Below are 23018 nucleotides of genomic sequence, written 5' to 3'. Positions count from 1 at the left end.
CAACTAGATTGAAGAACAAGATGACAGCAACTTGTCTGTTCCCCTTCCCCCAATTCCCCAGCACTGTTCCCATTCCCCCAATTCCCCCAATAAAAATCTTTAAAAAAAAAAAAATGTAATGTCATTTACCCCATGTGTCATTTCTTCAAGTGCTTGTAAAATGCTCCTGAAAGGCCTGTTCATGCTTTTTAAGGGCAGTTTCCTGGGCCTGGACTGTCTATTAAGAGAGGAGGCAATAAAATGCTGTTTTCTTAGTGAAAGACAGAACTGAATAGCATAAAGAAATGGCAGAGATAATACATTTCACACGTGAATGTTCAAACACAAAGCCATGCTTCAAAAGCACAGTTTGTGAGAAACTACTGGTTTTTACAAGTAATCTACCAGGTCTCTCCAAAGTGTACTACCATTTCATTTATGCGATCCCTAATTTTAAAGAGTTGGTGAGATTAATTTACACAATCAGGTAACAGGCCAGTTTACACAAATGGATGCGATGAACACATTGTGGAATTAATTTAGCTTATATCGTTATCTTCCAGTTGTACCTCCTAGTTCTTACAACTTTTATACATATATACTTTCCTCATATACTTTTTTAAATTCTACATTCAAGTACCTTGTCTTCAAGCTTCCAATGAATTGCTCTTCTAAAGATATGTTTAACACATTTATTTTCTTCTTGGTTTATATAACAAGTGGATGTTATGCTAGAGCAAGCCAGAGAGGAGCAAGAACATGTTCTTTCTTTTCCCCAAGACCTCAAGTACCTTTTACTGGCAGATTTTTAACAAGCAGCAGCTGGTAAAGAAATGTTGTTTGCAGAGTCCCAGTCCCAGTGTCACAGAGTATAGAACAATGTGTTTGGAACTGAGAATAATTTAATAACTGGTACATATTCATACTTTTTATATATAAAAAAATAATTCTATATGAAATTTTGGTTTTATGCAACTAATTTACAGCAGTTATAAAGCATTTTCCACTTTTTTTTCTGTGTGAAAAATGAGATAACAGATAATTTTAAATAACAGATCCAAGGATTTGAGCACCCATGAAGAGCAGTATATTAGGCCCTGAGAGATTTATGATATTATCTATTATGTACAATGAGTTAAATACAAGGATGAAAGGATAGACAACTCTGGTCCTCATGGATTTTGGGAAAAAAAGATGTTTTTTAAAATAGCACTATGTTTCTAGTAGTAAGCTAAGATTTGGGAACATTCCCACTAGAATAAATTCCTGTGGCATTTACTAGTTATGAAATGTAAATGATTCCTTATCTGCTAGAGGAATACCTCAAGGGAAGACTTACTATCTTTTCTTCTATCATGAAAATGATTGTTCTAAGTTCATCCAATGGCATTAAACTGTTAACGGTATTATCTGCAACCGATTTAACAGCTAATGTTAAAATCAAATTATCCACAAAGCATGAGCTAAGATTTTAAAAATATGTGTGTTACCTAATGTAGGTAATGTTTAAAAATATATTCTGGAGTAAACTGACTCACTATCACAAAGTGGATTTTCCTATTGTATTTAAATATAAGAGAATTATGTTTTGCCTTGTAACATTTTTTCATCTTTACTGCCTTTCTCTGGTTTAAAAAAAAAATCACAACTCCTTAGGCAAGCTGGGAAACATGCAAGTTTGTTTTCTGAATAGAAACAAAGTATTAGCTAAAAATTAGAGTCTGAGTCGTCTTCATTTGAATATATATTTTATTTAGAATGCAACACTAACAGCATGATGATAAACTGTCACAAATTTGTACCAAGAAGCACACAATCTTTAAAATGTGCTGTTTTTCACAAGTGATTTAGGTGTAGCATTATTATTATTTGGTACTAGAGTCAAAGACGACATTTAGATTCTTCAGCTTTGGGGCATTTAGTAACATCGAAATGATTATTTAGTCATGCAGAGGAAAGAAATTCAAAAGCAGTTTCTTTTTCTTCTGTTAGTTCCTTTGCAGTAAGCTCCATCTTCTCACGTGAGAAATCATTAATAGGGAGACCTTCAACAATCTTCCATGTCTTATTCTGTTTGAAAATAATTGCAAATAAGAGATTTACAATTAAACTAGAACTGATCCTCCAGCAAGCAACAATTTAGTTTGAACTTAAATCTAAAGGAGTATCTGTTTTAAAGTCTGATTCTAAAGAAGCAAATCAAAATCCAGATCTTCATTAACAGATAATTCTGATAAAAACAAAACACTTAAATTTAAAACTCACTGAATCTAGAACAAAATCTTTAAATGAGAATTAGCAAACAAAAAACTAATGACTTTACTATGATTGTAATAAAGAGCAACAATACTGAGAACTATGCTTCATGTAGGAGTAAGATACTATCTATAGGTACCCGACATTAGAGGCACAAGAAGAAGATGTGTCTAGTGGGCAGAGGTGAATCTTACTTTCCAGATTAATTTCACTTTTAGCAACCTGAAGTTGTGCTTCACATGATTTTAAAGGAGGGAAAAATGTCTAATTTAGTAAAAGAACAACCTTTTGGACTACATCATACCATTATTAATAAAAAACATACAACTACTTTACCAGTAGGAGGCAAGAGGGAAATAACCCCAAAATACCTTACCTTGATTGTAACGGGGAATGAGTAGAGCAGGTCATCGGGAACACCATAGGAGTTGCCATCAGAGATAATGCCCATGGACACGAACTCTCCCTGAAAATAACAATTTTTACATTCTCATGGTACTTACGGATTAGTTTATATAACCAATTGATACATGGCTTAACAAAATTAAAACAGGTGACACTTTCTTACTATCTACATAACGTCATTATTGTATAAGTAACCACCACCAGGCACTTCCCTGACAAGGTAACTTTTGTGGGTATTAGCTCATTCCACTCTTCCAATCAATGTGTGAAGTAGGCCAGAGAAACAAAACCCTCATTTTATCAATGATGAAACTATGGCCCAATGTAGGCTTTGAGAAGAAAAAATAATCACCCCACCATGTGTGCCAGGTGCCTTTTATATATCTATCTATATATCTATATCTATATCTATATCTATCTATATATATATATATATAGATAGATAGATAGATAGATATAGATATAGATATATATATATATATTTAACTCTCATTTAACTCTCACAACCCATGTAAAAGATGACAAAACAGCTCAGAAAGGTTGTAATTTTCCCAAGGTTACTCGGCCAGTGGGCAACTGAGCCGGGATCTAAACCTAACCTGTCCGACGGATAAGGCTATATTCTTTTTACATTACAGAATCAGAGGACGAAAATAAAAGAGTGGCCTGTGCAAATCACTGAGTCCTCACCTCCGGGGTCCCAAACCAGATGTCTCTGACATGGTCACAGATGGCTTTCGCAGCAGACATTGCACTGGATAGTTTTCGAGCCTTGATGACAGCAGCGCCACGCTGCTGCACAGTCTGGGTGGGAGCAGACAGAGGCAGCAGTGTTACTGATCATGATGGCAGCATTTTCATCAATTCCAAGCTGATCTGGGGTGAGAGGCTGCAACCATAGCTTAATGTGCCCCCTCCAAAATCATGCAACTACCTACCCAATGTCGGTCTTCCTAAACCATTTCGGTTATAAGCACCAGTCTTTTTGAAAAGAGAAAACTACAAATCCCCAAAGAAAGTTTACCACACTTCAAAGAAGTGGATCTTTGTATAAAGATAACCAGAAGACTAGAGGGTACTCCAGTTGTTTCCACTTTAACAATTGATCTTGACTGCCATGCAACACATCAGATCAGGCTGGATCATGAGTGGCTTAGCATGACCCCAAAAGAAAGTCTGCAGTCATCAGACAACTGGGAAAGGTCTGCTCTCCTGGGTCCCTCCATCCTCCTAGCCCTTGGAGAACAGTCAGGTCAGTAATGGGTGTCTCTCTTCAGGAGTTCTTTAGGCTTGGCTGTGAAGAGAGCTCCCAGATTTTTCTTACTGTGATGAAGTCTCCCTTGAGCCAGCTGTCATCTTTCAAGGCTTCATAAACACCAACTTCCTTTCCTTGCAGTTTCACCTTGGCATGGTTGACATCTGGATACTGAGTTGAGGAATGGTTTCCCCAGATAATGACATTCTTTACATCATCAGAAGTTACACCAAGTTTAAGAGCAATCTAGTTAAACAGAAAACAAATACATTACTTAGATAAATGCTATTTCACTTCAAATTGGGACCTGTTTGACAAATGCCCTTAAGATAAAAAGCCTCTGAAACTTCCAAGAGAACACAAGTTAAACTGATTTGTAAAATAAAACTGCAAATTTTATTGCTTGGTAATTTCCTAAAACAGCTTAAGAATGTAAACAAACTGTGAACCTGAAACATTCAAGGGTAGAATATTTAAGTAGAATGTTTAAGACTAGAGAGCATCCTATAGTTTGTGCTTAACTTAGCATAATGTGTTTATCAAATATAAAACACCAAACAAGAGGTTAATATTACTCAAATACATAAATGTGACTTTTGTTTTGTTGTTATTACTTGGAGATATCTCCTCAGCACTTCAGAAAAATCAGGTATTTAGGTACTTTCTCCATATTTAGGTGGAATTTTTCTTACATACCATATATAAATTAACGAATTTTCAAATAATCCTAAATATAAAATGTTGGAGTTGGGCCGGCCAAGTGGCTCAGTTGGTTAATAGCTCGCTCAAGAGTTTAAGCTCTGAGCAACAGCGGTTTGATGCCTGGCCCGAGCTGAGCAGCCGCTGAGCTGCCAACAGGAGGCAGGATGGCTCAGCTTAAAAAAAAAAAAAAAAAATGTTGGAGTTGGAAAGTGGCTCAAATTACCAAAGTATGACTATCCTCATTTTACAGAATAGGGTTTAAATATAACATATATATCATACTAAAATTGTAACAGCTATAACAATCCCTAGCTGTAGGTTCAGAAAGCACTTTAGGATCCTGCAGCATGCCTTGTGGTCACATGAATATCAATTATATAGTATAGTAGTCAAAGAAAGGGTTAGAAAGTTATGTTTTGAAAGATTTAAATAAAATAAAATCAGCTTGTTTATTTTGTTATTTGACTGATAAGGTAATGTGCAGAAAAAAAAATTACTGTTACTTGTATAATTTGTTCCTAATTAGACAGCAGAATTTATGATGAACCAGAAGGCAATGTTTCGGAAAAGAATTTTTAAAAGCTGATGTGTTAGGGTGACACTGTGGGTGATTCTTCTTTCCTTATTAAAAGAATGGGAGGAAAAAATAGTTGTATTAGAGTCCATAGCTTTTGAATACATAACCACTGCATCAAAGTTCTATTTGAGCATTCACCATGTAACAAAGGGAAAACACTCTGGTATTTTAAATTAAAAACAAGGATAGTAATAGCCTCAAACTGGACATAACCCCAAAGTCCTTAAAGAATGGTTAAACAAATTGTGGTACTTCCATTCAATGAAATAAGTGGAATAAGTGGAAAAAAAATACAAAGGAATGAACTATGGATACACTCAACTTGGATAGATACATACAACATTAAACTGCATCAAAAAAAAAAAAAAGCCAGTCTCAAAAGGATACTTACTGCATGACTCCATTTTTATAACATTCTCAATATGACAAAATTATAGAGATGGAGAAGAGATAAATGGTTGTCAGGGTTTAGGAAAGGAGAGAGGGTGTAACTATACAGAGGAAGCATGAGTTCTGTGGGTGATGGAACAGTTCTATATTTTGACAATGGTGGTTATAGTAATCTATATATATATATGATTAAATGTCATAGATATGAGTCATGTATGAATTGTTCATAAAAACATACAAAAAAATGTAAAAACTGCAGAAATCTGAGTAACTCTAGTTAAGTGTTGTGTGTAGTCTAGTCAATTTCCTAGTTCTGACAATGCTCTGTAGTTATTTAAGATGGCACCACTGGGGGAAAGCAGGTAATGGGTACACAGGATTCTTTACACTGTCTTTGCAACTTCTTCTGAGTCTATTATTCCAAAATAAAAAGTAAAAAACAAACAAACACAAAACAACCAACCAAACAAAATGAATAAAGATGAAAAAGGCTATTACCTAAAATGTTTGCAATGACTTGACTCATCTTCACACTAATTTATGATGTCAAGAAGCAAATTGTCTTTACTTTCACTATGACCCTTAAAATAAGTTGATACTCATTCTTAAATTCTAAAATAGTCAGAAGATTAAAAAAATTAACTTAGAAATTTTGTGTTTTTTTGACATTTTAAATCACTTCTCATCTAAATCCTGCTTCATCCAGTTCTGCAAGTATTAGGGCTATTAACTACCATATCAGTCTTCACAAATTAGGCAGATGGTTGGTATTTGGGATTCCCAGCTACTGACCTGCTTAGTGGTTGGGGTCGAGTGCGCTGTGCAATAAGTACCCTTTTTTCTGTGTGCCATGACCTGGAAGAACTACCCTTATTTATATTTAGTTGGCACTGTATAGAAAAAGGAAAATTTAAACCTGAGGCAAATTCCCCAAGATGTATATTACCAAGAACTTAGAACCCATAATTCTGCTGAATGTCAGCTTCAACTGCTCCAAAGAACAGCTGAGACACACTGTCTTTAGGCTTCTCCTCCCCACAGGAGGCTCCCCTACTTCCCTTTGTCGTGTTGCCCACTTCTTCTTCTTTTTGCTCTCTTGAGCTAATCCACTTCTGTCTGGACAGCAAAGGCCAGTACTTTGTACCCAGCAGATGTAGTTTCTGAGTATCATTCATGTCAGAGCTAATCTAAATTAACATGTATCCAGGATAGCAGTTTCTTGCTCCCTTAGACACTTTCATGTCTGCATATAGGTTTATTAAATGGTTTTTGACTAATTCTCCAGCTGTAGCAAATTTCTTCCCCAGATACCAGCTAACTGGTTTCATTGCCAGGTTGCCATGTCTGCAGACACGTATAAAGTTCTGGTTTGCAAATACACAGGGGAGTTCTGCAGGTGATACACAGCTGCTAGGTAGCTAAATCCTCAGAATTCCAAAACAAATTATGTAAAACTAGTAACCATTCACGTAAGAAAAATTAATCTTTGGGTTTGTTATTTTTTTTTTCACTGGATCAACAACTTCTACAGGAGGAAGAAACTGCTTCAAAACCTTCCTAAAACCTCTCACTGTGCCAGAGTGGCATGCTGAACACGTGCCAAAAGTTAAAGTTTGATGAAATAGCTGCTGCTTCCTTCTTTCCCTACCCAGATTTTTACCCCACAAGGTAAACTACTTCAGGCATTGGGACAAAGTGTTACTCAGTAGTAACCCCTGGAAGCAGAATGTTCCAGTGCCTGCCTCCACCAAGGCCTCAGGTGAAACAGCAAAGATTAAAGTTTGGTGGTGTCATTTTACCTCTCTCTCTCTCTTGCAACTAAATTAAGTAACCATTGGGAAATCCAGAATCTACAACTGCAACACCTAGCTTATCTTTTCCTTAACTGTTAAGTGGTACATGTTCTATAGGACCCAAATTAGAGGCCATGCCACTCCTCTGCACTAATGTCTATAGTAACTGTTCTATCGTACCCAAATCTCCTGCCTCCAGTCATTCAAAGTCCCATTCCTTCCCAGCCACCAGACTCTCAAGAACTATATTCCTCCCACAGCCTACAGACTCTCAAGAAATATTTGCAATTTAAGCTTGTTATCCAAAGACCTTCTAAATTAACTGGAATATTCAGGGAGACATTTTTGAGGTATGGCTCTTCTCAACTCTTCGTTATATACCTCTTAATACTACTAAAATTCAGTAATAACAATAGCAGCCAGGCTTTATTGAGTTTTACAATGTGACAGGCACCATGATAAGGGCTGAACATAATAGATCTTATCTCATTTAATCCACATAACTACTCTTTTGAGGTAGATACAATTATTCCATTTTATAGCTTGAATATAGTTTCTCTCTCTCTTTTTTAAATACACTTTCTCAAGATCACAGAGCTATTAAGTTGATTTAGGTCACTTGATCCCATTATGAAGAACACACACAAGGGTATGGAGTCAGGCAAATCGAGGTGGCTCTGCTGTATGACTGAGCAGGTTCCCTGACCTTTCTGGGCTTCAGGTTTCTTATCTGTAAAATAGCGGTAATAATGGATATCTCACATGGTTACTATAAGAATTAAATGATAAATTACATGTAAAGCATCCAGCTTAAGAGTACAAGCTAATGAATGTAAATGATCTTCTTTTTCACTGGGCACTTCAAAGCTGAAAATTATCAGTTCTCAGTGTACAGCAGTGATTTTTCAACTTAGACCTCACACCATCTTTTGGGAAAAATAGTTTTCTTAAAACTAAAACAAAGTTGTCTTTTCTAGAAGAAAAAGGGCTAAACTCATAAACCTATCTAGCAGTGATGAACTATGGATGAAGAGGGGTGGGCCCAAAAATCACCAAGGGGAAGGGAAGTGGTTACGTCCAAGGCACAGAACGTGTCATGACTTCCAAGGGCACCAGGTCGTTCAGATCTGAGAATACCTAGGAAACTAGCAGAGATGAGAGGAATGGCCTCTAATTTTTTTAAAAAGCTATGACCCCTTGGCGTATTTATCTAAGGCTCCATGGGGTAAGAAAACTTGGTGACAATTAAATCTTAGTTGCTAAGTAGTAAAAAGTAGGATATTATATGGCAACATGAACATATAGAATATTAAAAAGATATAAAATTGAAAAACATTAAATATAAAATTAAAAATCTAAATGTGATTGCTTAGCTATAGGGAAAAAGAAAGCAGAACCACACAAAACACAAAAAGCTTAAGTCTTTCATTTTATAATCTCCTGTATACCTATATGTATTGAACAAACATAAACTAAATTATGTACCATCCTGTGAATGACCTAAACTAGTGAATACTTTTTAACTACAGTAGTAAGAGGACATTAGCAGCCATATTTAATTACTGTAAGCAAATAAAATATAGTTGAGAAAATTAAGTAGAACGTTCAGCCCGTCCTTATGAGGCTAGATTTAAAGGTTTCCTAACAAATTGGAATAGCTTCCTACTAAACACCACAACCACCAAAAACAAAAAAAGCAAAAACTAAGATTTAGCTACTTTTAAAAGTGAGAGAAAAAGGTTGTATAGAGTTGAACATTAATAAGATTTTTTAAAGGCATTTTTCTTACCTGAGCTTTAGCTCTGTTGTGATCCAAACGAGTCAAGCAGCTGAAGTTCTCCTTGGGGATGGATGGCGCCGACTTGGCGGCAGTCAGGCAGTTGGTATTGGCTGGGTTTCCCACCACGATAACCTAGGATGTACAGGAGGCACAACAGTTACAGACCATACACTGATCAACTAAACTGTCTTAAGATATGGCAAATGTGTAACATGTAGCCTTTGTACAAGTTTGTGTATAGTTATCATTGTAGTTTCTAGTAGGTTTCTATTCTCCCTTCTAAAAACTCCGCCCTCCTTTGTTAGTGTTTGCTGTGACTACTAAAAACATTTCTTTATTAAAACCACCATTATGTACACAAGTCACTTTCCAGGTAGCACTGTCCAAGACCTAAGGTACGTGTCTTTCTATTTTGTTTTGTGCCAAAGCACAGAGAGAGCATTTACTTACTTGCTACAAAAAAAAAACAAACAAGTAATCTAAGGCTCTATCTCAGAGTTTGATTCACTGATAAAATTTTCCTTATAAAAGTAATCCAAGAAAGAAATTCTACTTGAGTAGTTTACTTTAGGAAAATGATTTTTTTTTTTAATGAGTTATGAGTTTCTCAATCTTGCCTAATCCTAAGAATTAACTGGGATATTTGCTAAAATACTGGTTACCAGGTTCTATCTACTACATAACTATTGAGTCAATCTTTAGGAGAAAGCATTTCAGGCTATCTTTTTTACTGAGGAGGTATGGGGTACACTGGATTACAATACAGTATAGGAAAATGTATAGATGGATTTACGTTATAAAAATCTTTAATAATTAAAAAAACACTGTGAAATAACAAACTTACAGAAAACTGCAAACATATTACAAAGACTAAGTTATATATCCCTTTACCCAGATTCTCTAATTTGTTTCATCTCTCTCCCTCTCTCTGCACACACACCCCTGCCCTTAGGTTGTTTTTGCCCACTTTATAAGAGTACGCTGCAGGGCCGGCTGAGTGGCGCGATGGTTAAGAGCTGGCTTGGGACGCCAGAGGACCCCGGTTCGGATCCCACATATGAGCGCCAGTGACACTGCCCTCTACAGCTAAGATGCTGAACAACAGCTTGATCTGGAGCTGGGCTGCCATGAGTTGCCAGTGACGGCATAGGTTGCAGCCCCTGTGGCAGTGGGTTGCCATGGGCTACCGTGTGTAGCCAGCTAGCCAGTGTGAGCAGCCAGCAGCCAGTGTGAGCAGGCAGTGTGAGCGGCCAGCAGCCGCTGTGAGCGGCTGTCCAGAAGCTGGCAACTGATTTGCCTCGCCCGGGAAGAGCGCAGTGATGGTGCCAACTTGGGCCAGTGAAGCAACGTCCTTCACAACTAGACTGAAGAACAAAAAAGGACAGCACTTGTCTGTTCCCCTTCCCCCAATAAAAAAATCTTTAAAAAAAAAAGAGTATGCTGCAGACATGATATCCATGCTCCTAAGTACTCCAGTCTAATTGTGTATTTCCCTAAAAAGGACACTTTTGGCCAAGTGGCGATTCCTGTGCAAGCAGTACTACAACTCCAAGCATCCTGGACTTCAGTAGTCCAAACAACCTAGTAATTTTTTACTAACAGACTTGTGGATTTCTACTCAACTCATTTCTATTATTGTTTACTAATGATTACAGAAAAGTTAACTATTTAAAATGAAGTCCACAGAATACAAAAATTCAGATGTCTGTGAAGTATTATAATAGAATATTAAAATTGGCGACTTTAAAAATCTTATAAAACTTTCTTTTACCTCCCTTTCAAGTCAGGATAGAGAGGAAGGAGTGTATTAAAATCAGTCACACCTCTACCCAGCAGGCCTTTCGCTGTGACAGCTAAGTTCTAGTTCACTGATACTTAATTGGTAAAAGGAGGTTTTATCGCAATGTCAAGACTAATTTAGAAACCAAAATAGCCTGAACATAAAGAGAAGAGGCAGTCATACCGACTCAACCCAGAAGACAAGCATATCCGAATTCCAGGGGATTGAGAAAATCTGAGCATTCAGAAGTTACCATCTCCTATTGCTGAGAACACAGCTTACAGCCATCTCCCTCCACAATCACACACATAAATCAAAATGTCTGAATAAATATTCCCGCACAGCTAAAAGTCCTATGTCTAATGGGTTTATCAATTAATATTAAATTTCCATGTCATAGTAATAGACAAAATATTTTTGAGCACCTCTGAATATAGATTTCTATATAGTAAGATAAAAACCCAGGAAGAGTGCTTATCAAGCAAAACTGGGGGGGGGGCAAATAATTTTATTTTCACTTAAATGCTGAAAGCAGAAGTTTCAAATGCTGATAATGAAAAACACCATAAAATACTACTGCATTAGTCACCTTAACTGACTTCTTGGCGTATTTCTCCAAGGCTGCACCCTGGCATTTGAAAATTTTCACATTTGCTCTGAGTAAATCTTTCCTCTCCATGCCATCCCTTCTTGGCATGGAGCCCACAAGAATGGCCACATCCAGGTCTTTGAAGGCAACCTCTTCTTTATCTGTTGCAATGACGTCTGTGAACATGGCAATAAATATGCAAAGATACATAAACACCCAAGTCTGAGATTTTCTTTTTCATATTAAATCTATCCAGTAATTCCTTCATTTTGTAGTAAATGTGTACTTTTACATATCACATTAATAAGTTTTACGGGCCTAAGAAAGACAGTTTTTGAATTCAACAACATAGTATCAGTAAAAATGTCAGTACTTTTATTTGACTTTCCCTATTTCAATAATTATCTCAATTTCAAATATTCTATAGCTTTTATCTTTTATAATCTGATATGATGCAAGGTATATTATAACTTTGTTATTCATGCTAACCACCACAGATAACACAAAAGAGAAACTAACTCACCTAACTTTTAAGTTACGATTACTTTAAGGTCTAAGATATCAATCACAAATTAAAAATTATGTTTATTGAATAGTTTTGTGCCAGGAATAATGCTAAGAGATTTATTTTATCAAATTTAATCTTAATATTTTAAAGATGAAGACAATGAGGTTTAAAGATTCACTAGCTGCCATCAAAAAGTAGTGGGGCTGTAATTCTAGCCCAGGTCGGCCCAGAGTTCAACCACCATGCAACAGTATTAGTCCAATAAAATACAGCACTTGCTTTTTGATTAAAGAACATGTATCATTGCTCCTCTTTATTAACAGTATTAAAAAGGCCATGATCGGTGCGGTGCTATAGACTGAATGTTTTGGGTTCCTCACAAAATTCCTATGTTGAAACCTAATCCCCAATGTGATGGTATTAGGAGGTGGAGGTGATCAGGTCATGAGGGTGGAGCCTGCACAAATGGGATTAGTGTCCTTATCTAAGAGGCTTCAGAGGACTGCCTCAGCCCTTTCACCATTGAGGACATGGTGAGAAGATGGCTGTCTATGAATCAGGAATTGGGCTCTCATCAGACACCCAATCTGCTGGCTCTCTGATCTGACTTCCCAGCCTCCAGAATTGTGAGAAATAAGCTTCTGTTGTTTATAAACCACTCAGTCTATGGTATTTTTGTTAAAGCAGCCCAAATCAACTAAGACAACCTAGATTCAGTGTTGTCACTGGTAGATTTTTAGATCAGCGAACTTCTCTCAGTCAGGCTGCTATAGCCCCCCAATAGGTTATATATAGGAATACTAATTGGAGGGGGGAAAAAAAATTAATGTTCTTCCCAGCCACATGTTCTTATCTGCTGAACCTTCTCTTCCCTGTCCTATTCACAGCTGACCAAGGGCACGCTGACTGTAACCTGGGCCCATTAGAGAGAGAAGAGGGAACTTGTCAGATATAAATGGGAAACAGCAACAGAGGAAGTTGATTTGGAAATAGTGGGTGCGAAAAGGGAGCCAGCTGAATAATTTGGGCAGGGTAATGCACTCTCTTACATAACTGTAACCAAATGATTTAGATGGTGGTACCCCTTCTAGTAAATGTTTATTGAACATATACATGAACTCTTGAGTATGGTTTCTACTTGGGTGTGTATATATTGGGTTGTTGGAAAAGTCCTAGTGTATTTTTTCTCTGTTTTTTGTTGCAAAAATGCGTCATGGCTTTTCTGACAACCCAATATTTTGCTTTGCGCAAACTTCTAGGAGTATTATTAATTGGATTGCTCCCAAAATAAAAAGATTATGATGAAGGTATAGCTAAAGAAAAATATTCAAATTAACTTACAACTTGACCTAATATTTTAATGAGCCTTTCAATCAAAGTTAAGACTTCTGTCTTACATTTATGTAATAGTTCAATGATTCTCAAAGGCTCTTAACAGAACTCTGGTGGGTTTTTTGTGTTTTTTTTATAATTATACAGTATATGATTAGGATAATTTACACTATATCTCAATCTGATGACTGGCAGATGGGATGGGACTATATATGAGGGACCTATTTCCAGCCTCAGGGCAGCACATGGCACTGGAAGACATCATTTAGAGTTGAAAAAGTTCTCCATTACAGGATGCTACTATTACTATTTAAATAGACTTTAAATAACAACACAATGTAGACAATCTCAGGTGTATAACCCTTGTGCAACATTATACTTAATTAGTAAAATAAATTATATATAAGCATGTTGGGTAAAAGTATATTCTTTTACACCTTACACTGGTAATTTCTCACTTTTACCTTTATTTATTCTTGGTATATAAGTACCCTTATTTATTCTTGGTATTCAAATTACCAAATAGTTGTAGTTCAAAAAAACAAAATAAACTACCATATTTTGCCATGTATAATATGCACTTTTTGCCCAAATTTGTGAGGGAAAAATAAGGATGCGCATTATACATGAGTAGCACTAATTCCACATCTATATAAATGTTTTTAATTCTTTTATTTATGTTTATGAGTTAAAAGTGTAACTCTGGAAATCAATGTAACGGTATCTGTATGCAAAATAATACTCTGGAATATGATAATTGGTTTTGCTGAACTTACGATGAATTTCCAATGAGAAAAGAGTTCTTGGCCTTCTATCATGGGTAAATATCGTAAATTTGTTACCAGTACATAAAATTTCTTGTACCTTGTATCTGTTCTTCTGTTTTATAATTATTTGTTACATAAAATTTCTTGTACCATAATATGTTAAAAAATAAATGCTATAATTCCTTTATAATACAAAAAACAAGTACTATTAAAATAAAAGATTTTTTTCCCTAGAAGTCTGGGCAAAAACATGGGTGTGCATTATATATGTACACAGGGGCACATTATACACAGCAAAATATGGTACTTTTATGAACTAACTTCTAATTGACAGTCTAGTCAACAAAAATCTAAAATCTGTAAAATACTATAAAATCCCTCTCCACTCCCCAACTTACCTTTCAGGAGGGGAAGGGCACAGTCTTGCAGTTCCATTAGGACACCATCCAGGACACCCATCATGGGAGTGATATCCAAAAGTACAAGAATTATCGGCTGCCAAATAAATAGCGAGGACAGCGTCTGTCAGTGTAGGCTATGTCATTTAATCACAGCAAAAGCCCTTTTACAAAGTTTTTGCTTATTTGGTGTATATACGTGTATAATTCCCATTAACTAATCATAATTATTTTAGGTCAGGTATCTAACATGATGGCACTTTGAGAAAAACCAGCAATGGCTCACTAACAGACACAGTAAGAGGAATCACCATTACTGAATTTTAATTAGTACACGCACAAATATCAAATTGAAGTAACATGCCCAGATTGCTCTTATTGTTAATAGCTGTATATCTGATTTCAGTTCATGGAAAGCTAAGTACAGTATCTGGCATGGAGGAAGAACTTAATATCCATGGATGAAGAGAATGGGTAAATGAATACTTTAGAAAAGGATTTTAGTGTAAAATAATCTGCTGGAATAGCGGGTGCCTGCTTTAAACTGGGAAATAGATTTACCGGTCTGATTATTTTAGGTCTAAAGACCATTAATGAACAAGTACGTGCTGATTCAGCAACTTTCTCTCCCACGTGACCCTCCATAACAGTTACTGTCATTAGTGAATACCTTCCACTGATTGATACCTGTTGGCTGCACCGAGTCAACGAAATACATGATTTGCAAAGCATTTTCAATGCCTGGAGGGGGGCATATAAATAAGCTACTAGCTTCCATTTATAGCATTGTGCCTAGTATATTTATTGAGATTACCTATTCCGTCACCATTTAAAAATTTCTTTACCACTATATATAGGGTTTTATTGACAAGATTCTTTCATTGACTTAAGATACATAGACACTTGCCCCTACCTGGTCTTTACCAAAGACAGCTCCATTTCCAATACTGTACAGCAGTGAATATGCAATTTGACCAGCTGCTCCAGTCACAAGGACTTTGATTGGTTCGGGCTGAAATAAGAGAGAACGATTAACATCTTTATTAAAAAGCCCTATTTTACTTTAAAGATATTCAGGAGTCTCTCTATTGTAAGACAGCCACATACCTTAAAAGTTAATGTAAAATTTTAAAGTCTCTGCGTGAAGCTTAGTAGAAAATTGACTTATGTCCCAGAACTGTCCTAGGAAATACAGCATGCACAAATCAACTGAGCAACTTCCAGAACACGTGTCCTTTGGCAGCATATTTATGTGGTGTTATTTAACTCTATTACACTGGATTTTACTTACATAATCTTATCCATCTTTTTAAAGATATTTTACCACTAAAATAGGCCTAACAATGTTGATGTGCATTATATGGTGATACAAACCCTGGCGGCTACTAGAAACTTACAAATCCTCTTATGCAAATTCCCCACTCCCATCTGATCAATAGAATCCTTTACACCAGGGAGAGGAGTAACAGTGGTTAAAATTTTCCACTTACGATGAGCCTGAGTTTCAATAAAGCTATTAGTCATGATTCAACTCAACTACTTGGAAGAGGAAAAATAAGCCTTCATTTTTTAAGAAAATGAGACAATTATCTAGATTACAATAAATTTTAATATTAAATAATAGCAACAGCAACATGTAGTGACAGTTGACAACCTGATTCCAAAGGAAAATTCATTTTAAAAGGGAGAAAGGGAGAAAAGTACAAAGGGTATACTAGTTACAATAGAGAGACGTTGCCTTATAGATCTCAACAGACCCTCAACAAAATATGGACATATGGACAAAAATAATATTAAAAGTGATGACCCTGAGTCATCAAAATTAAATTAAGCTCATAATTAAAAAGACAGAAATATTTTTACTAAAAAGAGCTAAACAAAAATGTTTGGAAACTTATAATGAGTATTTAATTAGATGGAAAATTCAAACAAGGTGAACTGTTCCTTTGACAATGCTGGGTAAATGTACTGTACTTCCACTCTGTGTTGTATCTATCACTATGTGCATGAGAATGAGAGAAGTGGCCCACTGAGTTGACTGGGGATTGAAGCGTTTGATTTCTTTATATTTAGAATTCCCTTTCAGAGGAGTCATGCCTCTGGGATGGAAGGAGACTATGACCCTGAAGGGTCAGTCTAACCTTCCAACCTTAACCTCTGAAGGTCAGCAGCACTTAACAATTTGGTACCTGTAGAAAACAAAAAAAATCTCAGGAAAGAAGTGTCAGCTGTTGTAGAGAAAAGAATCTAATCATAGCAGACTGCAATTTCTTCCTCAGAGATGTGACGAGGGTGGGAGTGGAAAAAAAGGAAAAACCTACGAAGAGAGTTTCTCCCTGACCTTGTGGGTCTCTTCCCTATACATATCTCTAAATATACAAAATATGATAATTCCCCAAATAAACCAATTTTAATGCAATACATATTTATGGTCCCAAATAGGCGTTAGGTTTCCAAAGGACACTAAAAGTTACTGGATGTGGTTATTTTCTTTCACTGGCCTTTACATGTTTTTAACTTTGAAAATTTCCCCTTCTTCCTTTGAAGGAGAGTAGGTGAGAAAAAGGGAATAGAGGAAGAAATTATTTCCCCTGTCTTTATAATGCAAGCTCCTTAATGACAGGGGCTTTGTCTATTTTATTTATTGTATCCCAGCTACCTAGAACAGTTTCCTTCCCCACAGCTGGAACTCAAATACTTGCTAAAGGAATAGCTAGATCTTATAAAATTACTACCAAAAACTTGGAAATATAAAACAACTGTTTGGAAGCAAACCTAACATACTTCAAAAAATTGTTTAAGATATCATATTTATATACACTTGCATTGAGAATGTTGGCAACTTAGTGACCACAATAGTTCCAGTGATAGCAAAAATATTTTACGTCACTAATGATACAGTCTTATAAACTGAACTGTTATATCGCTTCATTCATTAAACAATACACCCATGAACCTCTATTATTTACGTGGTACTATTCTAGGCCACAGGGCTAGAGTCAGTAGACCACAGAAGTAAAAGAGATGGCCTCTAGAGCCAGAATTTCTGGGTTGGAATTCTGACTCCACAACTCATTAGGTGTATGTTCCTGGGCCCGTTACTTAACCTCTCTGTATTTAGTTTCCCCTGATAATAATAGCAGCTCCCTAACAATGTAGTTGTAAGGATTGAGAGTTAATAAACAAAACATTAAGAACAGTATGTAGCAAGTACTATAATTATAGATCTCTGTCACCATAGAATTTTCCTCTAAGGACTCTTATAGCCTGTTGTTTTTCATTTACATGTCTGTTACTCTCTACTAGACTGTGAACTCCCCTCAACAGTTCAGTTCAAACTGTAAACTGAGAGCAGTCCACCTTTGACTCAAATTGCACTCCATGTAGTGTTCAAAAAATATTTGTTGACTGATTTAAAATAAGGATTAAGAAAACTATAAACACAAGCTATTCAGTGTAAAGCAAGCTGGGATAAGAAATGAGAGGGAAAGTGAATATCCACTATCCATAATGCTTAACCTCCCAGAAAGTCAGTTAGATGGTTACAACAGAATAATGCAGTCAATTTTAGGCATTAATTTTAGCTACTAAAAAAAATGTGTTCACAGTATCAGTCCTTAGTGAAGGGGTTGTGGCCAACTAATGAACGGCCACTAATTCCACCTCAGCAGTTTCTATCTTCTATATCTTTGAGCAAATTATTTTCACAGGTAGGTAACTCCATCTTGTTAAGAGTAGTATGACGCCTAGTTAGTGCCTGAATGTTTGATGATGAAAAGGGAAAGAACAAACTGTGTATTTGATTCTTTCTGCTCTTTGCAACCTTGCAGTTGAAAAGCAGGAGGGTGGGAGATACCCATTGACTTTTCACAATGTTGCAGTGTAAAGACAGGTTACTATTCTTTGCTTAGATATCTGGGCAGTCTGCCAAGATCCAAAGAAGGAATGTTTTTGCTCTTGGCAGGACATTAATGACCTTCCTGCAGAAGCAGGCTCTGTCTTGCGCATGTGCTTAAGTCTCAGTTGCAAAGCTTGAATTTAAATGTTGCTTCTGTTATTCTACAGAAAGACCCATGTATTCCTTTTTTGCTTTGTAATTTATATATTTCTGTAATATAAAATCAAACAGTATCATTTCAGATTCCTTCATACAATTTATTCTTGCTGTCCCTCCCTACTAACAGATGGACACAAGCAGGACACAAGCAAAGAATTACCCTCTTTAAAAAAATTGCTTTGAATAGCTTAAAAGAGATGGCTCTTTTCTAACTCAGTGATTGTTCACACACTCTGAGGAGGCAAGGAAACCCTGAGAATTTGCTGTCAGTTTCGACAAATGGACAGGTTTAATCCTCATAAATGTTGCTGTGTTATCTCCTGTTCAGTGACCTTCCAGGGGTGAGGCCTAGCTTGATCTACTGTGTAGCAAAACAACACAAGAATGGAGACCCAGGATCTCTCTGTGACCTTGGGAAAGTCATTTGACCTCACCAGGCTACATTTTAAGATTAAAGGAAATAATCTCCAAATTCCTTTACAACTCTAGAATTCCAATATTCCAAACTGCAAGGAATAAAGCTATCAGGTAATACAAATGCTGATAACATAGTTTAGTTTGTATTTGCAGTATGAGCTTGTATCTTCATCCAGAACCTCAGTTACTAAAAATAAATTTTCAGAAAGCTATGATTAAGTGTCTGGTATGACACAATATGGTAAAATGGAGAGTGTGAGACCCTTGGGGGCAAACTGTTGTGTGACCTTGAGCAAATCACATTCTCTGTGGGTTTCAATAAACTCAATTTTAAGATCTAAAGTGGGGAGATTTCTCAAAATGATCTTTAAAAGGTCCTATCAAGTTATAAAATCATGAAGTCTGTAGTTCTCTGATAATAAATACCTCTGCTTTCTTGCTAAGATTATTAGGTCAGGAATCACTGAAACCATCATTAAAAGACTAAGTTATCTGACAAAATAAGTAGGAAACCTAGGTTTAACACTTAGTTATCCCCACTGGTCCACTCCCCTCACCTTGAAAACATGTCTTTTCAGGTTCTGGAAAATTTCCAATCCATTCAAATATTTCCCCACACTCCCCCACCTATTTTAGTATTTTGAGATAATGGAGGAAAAATAGTCTCAACTATAAATACAAGTACTGAAGCAATTTCTCTCAGTCTGATGTCAAATGTCACCTTCAAACAGGGTGCAGATCATTCCTACGTCAGAGTTCTCTCACCAACCCCCCTTCTCCCTTTCAGCTGAGACAAATGGTAATCAAGGTATCCAGATCTTCATGACAAGATGGTTACATTGTGTAACATTTAATGATGGTTCTAAATTTCATAACATACTGATCAGTAAAGAATATCTGCAGTAGTTATTTGGCAACTGATGCCGTCACTGCAAGTCCTGGTACTACAGAAGGAAATCAATTAACAGGTTTTAAACGACGTTTTGTGAAATTAGATATGGCTGAAACACATCTCTCAAAAACGTAGATCATAATCTGGAGACCTCGTAAACACTATCTTTACAGTTGAGGGCCTTCTGTTTTCAAGGACTTTGTGACAAAAGCTCTTAAAAAATACTGTAGGCATAAGAGAAAAAAAAAAGATTAGGACCTACCCCCGCCCCCGCTCCCTCGATATCAAACCCAATATCTGCTTTTAAGAAAATCCGCAGCTTCATATTTTGTAACCCCACCAACAGCAGGACTGAGATCGCGCCTTTCCAAGGATAGCGATTTCTTCCAGTCCTTCTAAGAGCCCCCGCTAAGTGGAAATCAACCCCTTCCTAATTACTGGGTCGCTGCGACAGTCTCCAGAACACGAGTCGGGGCTTCCCAAAGGGCGCGAAGGGCAGTAGCTTGCACAGCCGCCCCCCAAAAGTCCTTCAAGCGCAAGAAACCCCACATAAGGGAGCGAAGGCCAGAGATGAGCAGGATCCAGGGGCCCACACTCACCATGACTGGAAACTGCGCGGACAATTTCACCACCTGCAAAATGAGGCTGAAGGAGTCAGGTCACCTCTACCGCGGAACCGACTCGGGGAGGGCGAGCGGTGTTAGACAGAAATGACTCGGCTCCCGGCCGCGGCGCCCTCTGGGAACTGTAGTTTATACTGCTGTGCTTCTAGCGCAATCTTCAACGCATTTCCTTCAAATGTTGAACTACACTTCCCGAGGTCAGAGGGACTTCTCACGCCCTTCTCCCTGCGCTCGTCCCCGGTTGCAAAGTAGTCCCGAGGGCGAGCCGCTGTGATTGGAGAACCGCGGTTTCGGCTTGGAGAAAAGAACTGCCTGACGGTGTCCAGCAATTGGCGAGGGCAAAGGGTTTGAGGAGTGTGTGCGTCAAGGGAGTAGAGTCGGACCCCTTGGCTACACCGCCCACACGTGCGCAACCGAGACTTTATTCTCCCCCAAGAGTAAACGTGGGAGGTAAAGAGACCTTCCGCTGCGTACAGCCGGCTCGACCCGGAAACAAAACCTTTTAAACCACTATTCATACTCTGAAGGGGCGGGAGGAATTGACGTGTCGGGAAGTCTGAATGGCTTCTCATGTTGCTAAGCGACGAGGTGGGAGAGCAAGCACTTAGCACGGGCCGCTGGGGGGGTACCGGAGGAATAAGCGGCAGCAGCTCCGAGACTCAGACCAAGCGAGCGCGCCGCGCTCTCCCGAATCCTCCTTCTCTAGCCTGGTTGTGTCCAGTGACGAGGTGGGGGTTTGCGGCGACGCCCCCTCTGAGGCGGCCGGGGCCCTGAGTCTTCCCCACTCCGGACGCAGGTGAGCCCGGGTCGGAGGGTAGGGGTTGGTTTTCTTTTAACTGTAGGGTTCGGGATGCGGTTATGCGCCGTCCGGCGTTTGCCTTTTATCTACCGGGGTGCTGATGCTTGGCGGGTGCCCGCGAGCTCGCCGGTCCCGTCTCGGCGCAGAGTGTTGGCGCAAGTGTACTGGAGGGCGTAGTGCCCTGAACTTCGCGTAGTGCCCAAACCCCTCTGTAAGATGCAGCTCTTTTAAAGTCAAATGAAAAATACTGAGCGTCTGCTTTGTGGGTGGTGAGCCCCTCCTATCCTGCAGCTCACAGTACACGAACCTAACTTTCTAAGTCTTCCGTAAATGTTGACACTTTTGCCCATTCTTTTTTGGAAATTGAATGCTCTTTAAACTAGCCTGACCTTTAAATTATGCCACACCTGCATTTCTAAGGAAAGCGTGGCAGCTGAGTGGAAGACTGATTGTTTCAGGCAGCCTCAGCTGGTAAAACAATTTAAGAGGTTTTCATTTATAATTAATGCTGCCTTAGAGAATTGTTGTGCTCTCTGAAACCTTGTTTTATGTGGATGTTAAAAGGAAGATGTGCTGCTCTGGAATAGTATATATGTAATGAATATGAATGAAATATCTATACTAGATAACATTGGTATTACTTCTGGTTTTTCTCTCTCATTGGTAAATGAATGCCAAGTGGTATCTTTCAGTTTTTCTCTTCGGTTTTGGAGGGCTTGTTACTATGGGAAAGAAATATAACACCTTCTTTTCCAACTTGATCTATCAGTAGCATTTATCATAGCCGAATGACTTTCTCCTTGAATCACTTTACAAACTTGGCTCTCAGACAACATACTTTCTGGGTTTTCATCTTATGTCATTGGTTCCCCCCCAGTGTTCCTTGCAAGTTCTTCATTATCTCTGATCTCTTAACATTGGAGTGCCTGTATTCTTTTGTCTACACTTAATCCCTACGTGATTTAATTCATGAGTTGCATGGTTTCAAATGCCACTTCTATGTCAACCTGCAAACATATATTCTTTAAGTTCCTGATTTTTTTTTAAGGCTTTAGAATGCCTTGTCCAAGACCGTAGCCTCTAGTCACACACGACTATTTAAATTAAAATTAAATAAAACTAAAAATCCAGTTCCTCAGTCACACTAACTACATTTCAAGTGCTCAATAACCACATGCGACAGAATATGGAATATTTTCATCATCACAGAAAGTTCTGTTGCACAGCTGCTAGAATTTAGTGGAAGCAAGGCATCAACCAGAGCAGGAACAGCTGCAGCATATCTTTTTGGGAGTATTTCTTTTACCACTGTGTTCCGTATGGAAGGCATAGCTATTTGTGATACTATATAGGAAGGGTCCTGTCAGAAGCAAGAAAGAACCCCAATTCTTGTCTTAACTGTTGTCTTTTTATTCTGGAAGAACACACATTAACAGTCCAGGTGTGTCTATTTAAAAGAACGTTTACGAACATTACATTGTCCTCAGTCTTGAACCAGGCTTAGCATGAACAAGCCCACGTCCTCAGGAGTGGTTCAGAAAGCAGTCATTGCCTGGATGACACTGAACATTTGTCTGCTGCTGTCTACTATTCTGGAATACCTATGTCCCTGCCATATTCTAAGGAGATGAAGAGCATGTCCCATATGTAGAGGCTTGAAACAGAATGACAGGTTCAGACCCTACAAATAATAGGGTTTGGAGAGCGAGGAGTCCCGTT

The 23018-nt window shown here is 37.8% G+C and overlaps 2 protein-coding genes across 2 annotated transcripts in view; one reads left to right on the top strand and one right to left on the bottom strand.

The window, feature by feature from the left end:
* Nucleotides 1-1710: 1710 nt before the first annotated feature.
* MDH1 (malate dehydrogenase 1) lies at nucleotides 1711-20909 on the bottom strand. The gene is made up of 9 exons (XM_019635269.1): nucleotides 20477-20909; nucleotides 15425-15523; nucleotides 14512-14608; nucleotides 11507-11682; nucleotides 9147-9269; nucleotides 3965-4141; nucleotides 3331-3444; nucleotides 2612-2701; nucleotides 1711-2049 (listed from the first exon to the last, which is right to left on the bottom strand). Exons 1-9 carry the CDS (start codon nucleotides 20477-20479, stop codon nucleotides 1924-1926), a joined length of 1005 nt encoding a protein of 334 aa, XP_019490814.1. The 5' UTR covers nucleotides 20480-20909; the 3' UTR covers nucleotides 1711-1923.
* A 305-nt stretch (nucleotides 20910-21214) lies between these two features.
* The window catches only part of WDPCP (WD repeat containing planar cell polarity effector), a 302619-nt gene continuing 300815 nt past the window's right edge, over nucleotides 21215-23018 (top strand). The window contains exon 1 of the mRNA XM_019635240.1: nucleotides 21215-21296. The gene's annotated coding sequence lies outside the window, so the exon portion shown is untranslated. The remainder of the gene's footprint in view (nucleotides 21297-23018) is intronic.

The sequence above is a fragment of the Hipposideros armiger genome, unplaced genomic scaffold, assembly GCF_001890085.2.
Source record: "Hipposideros armiger isolate ML-2016 unplaced genomic scaffold, ASM189008v1 scaffold_2, whole genome shotgun sequence".
Taxonomy (NCBI): domain Eukaryota; kingdom Metazoa; phylum Chordata; class Mammalia; order Chiroptera; family Hipposideridae; genus Hipposideros; species Hipposideros armiger.
The sequence above is the reverse complement of the archived record's forward strand: the minus strand, read 5'-3'. Positions and strand labels throughout refer to the sequence as shown.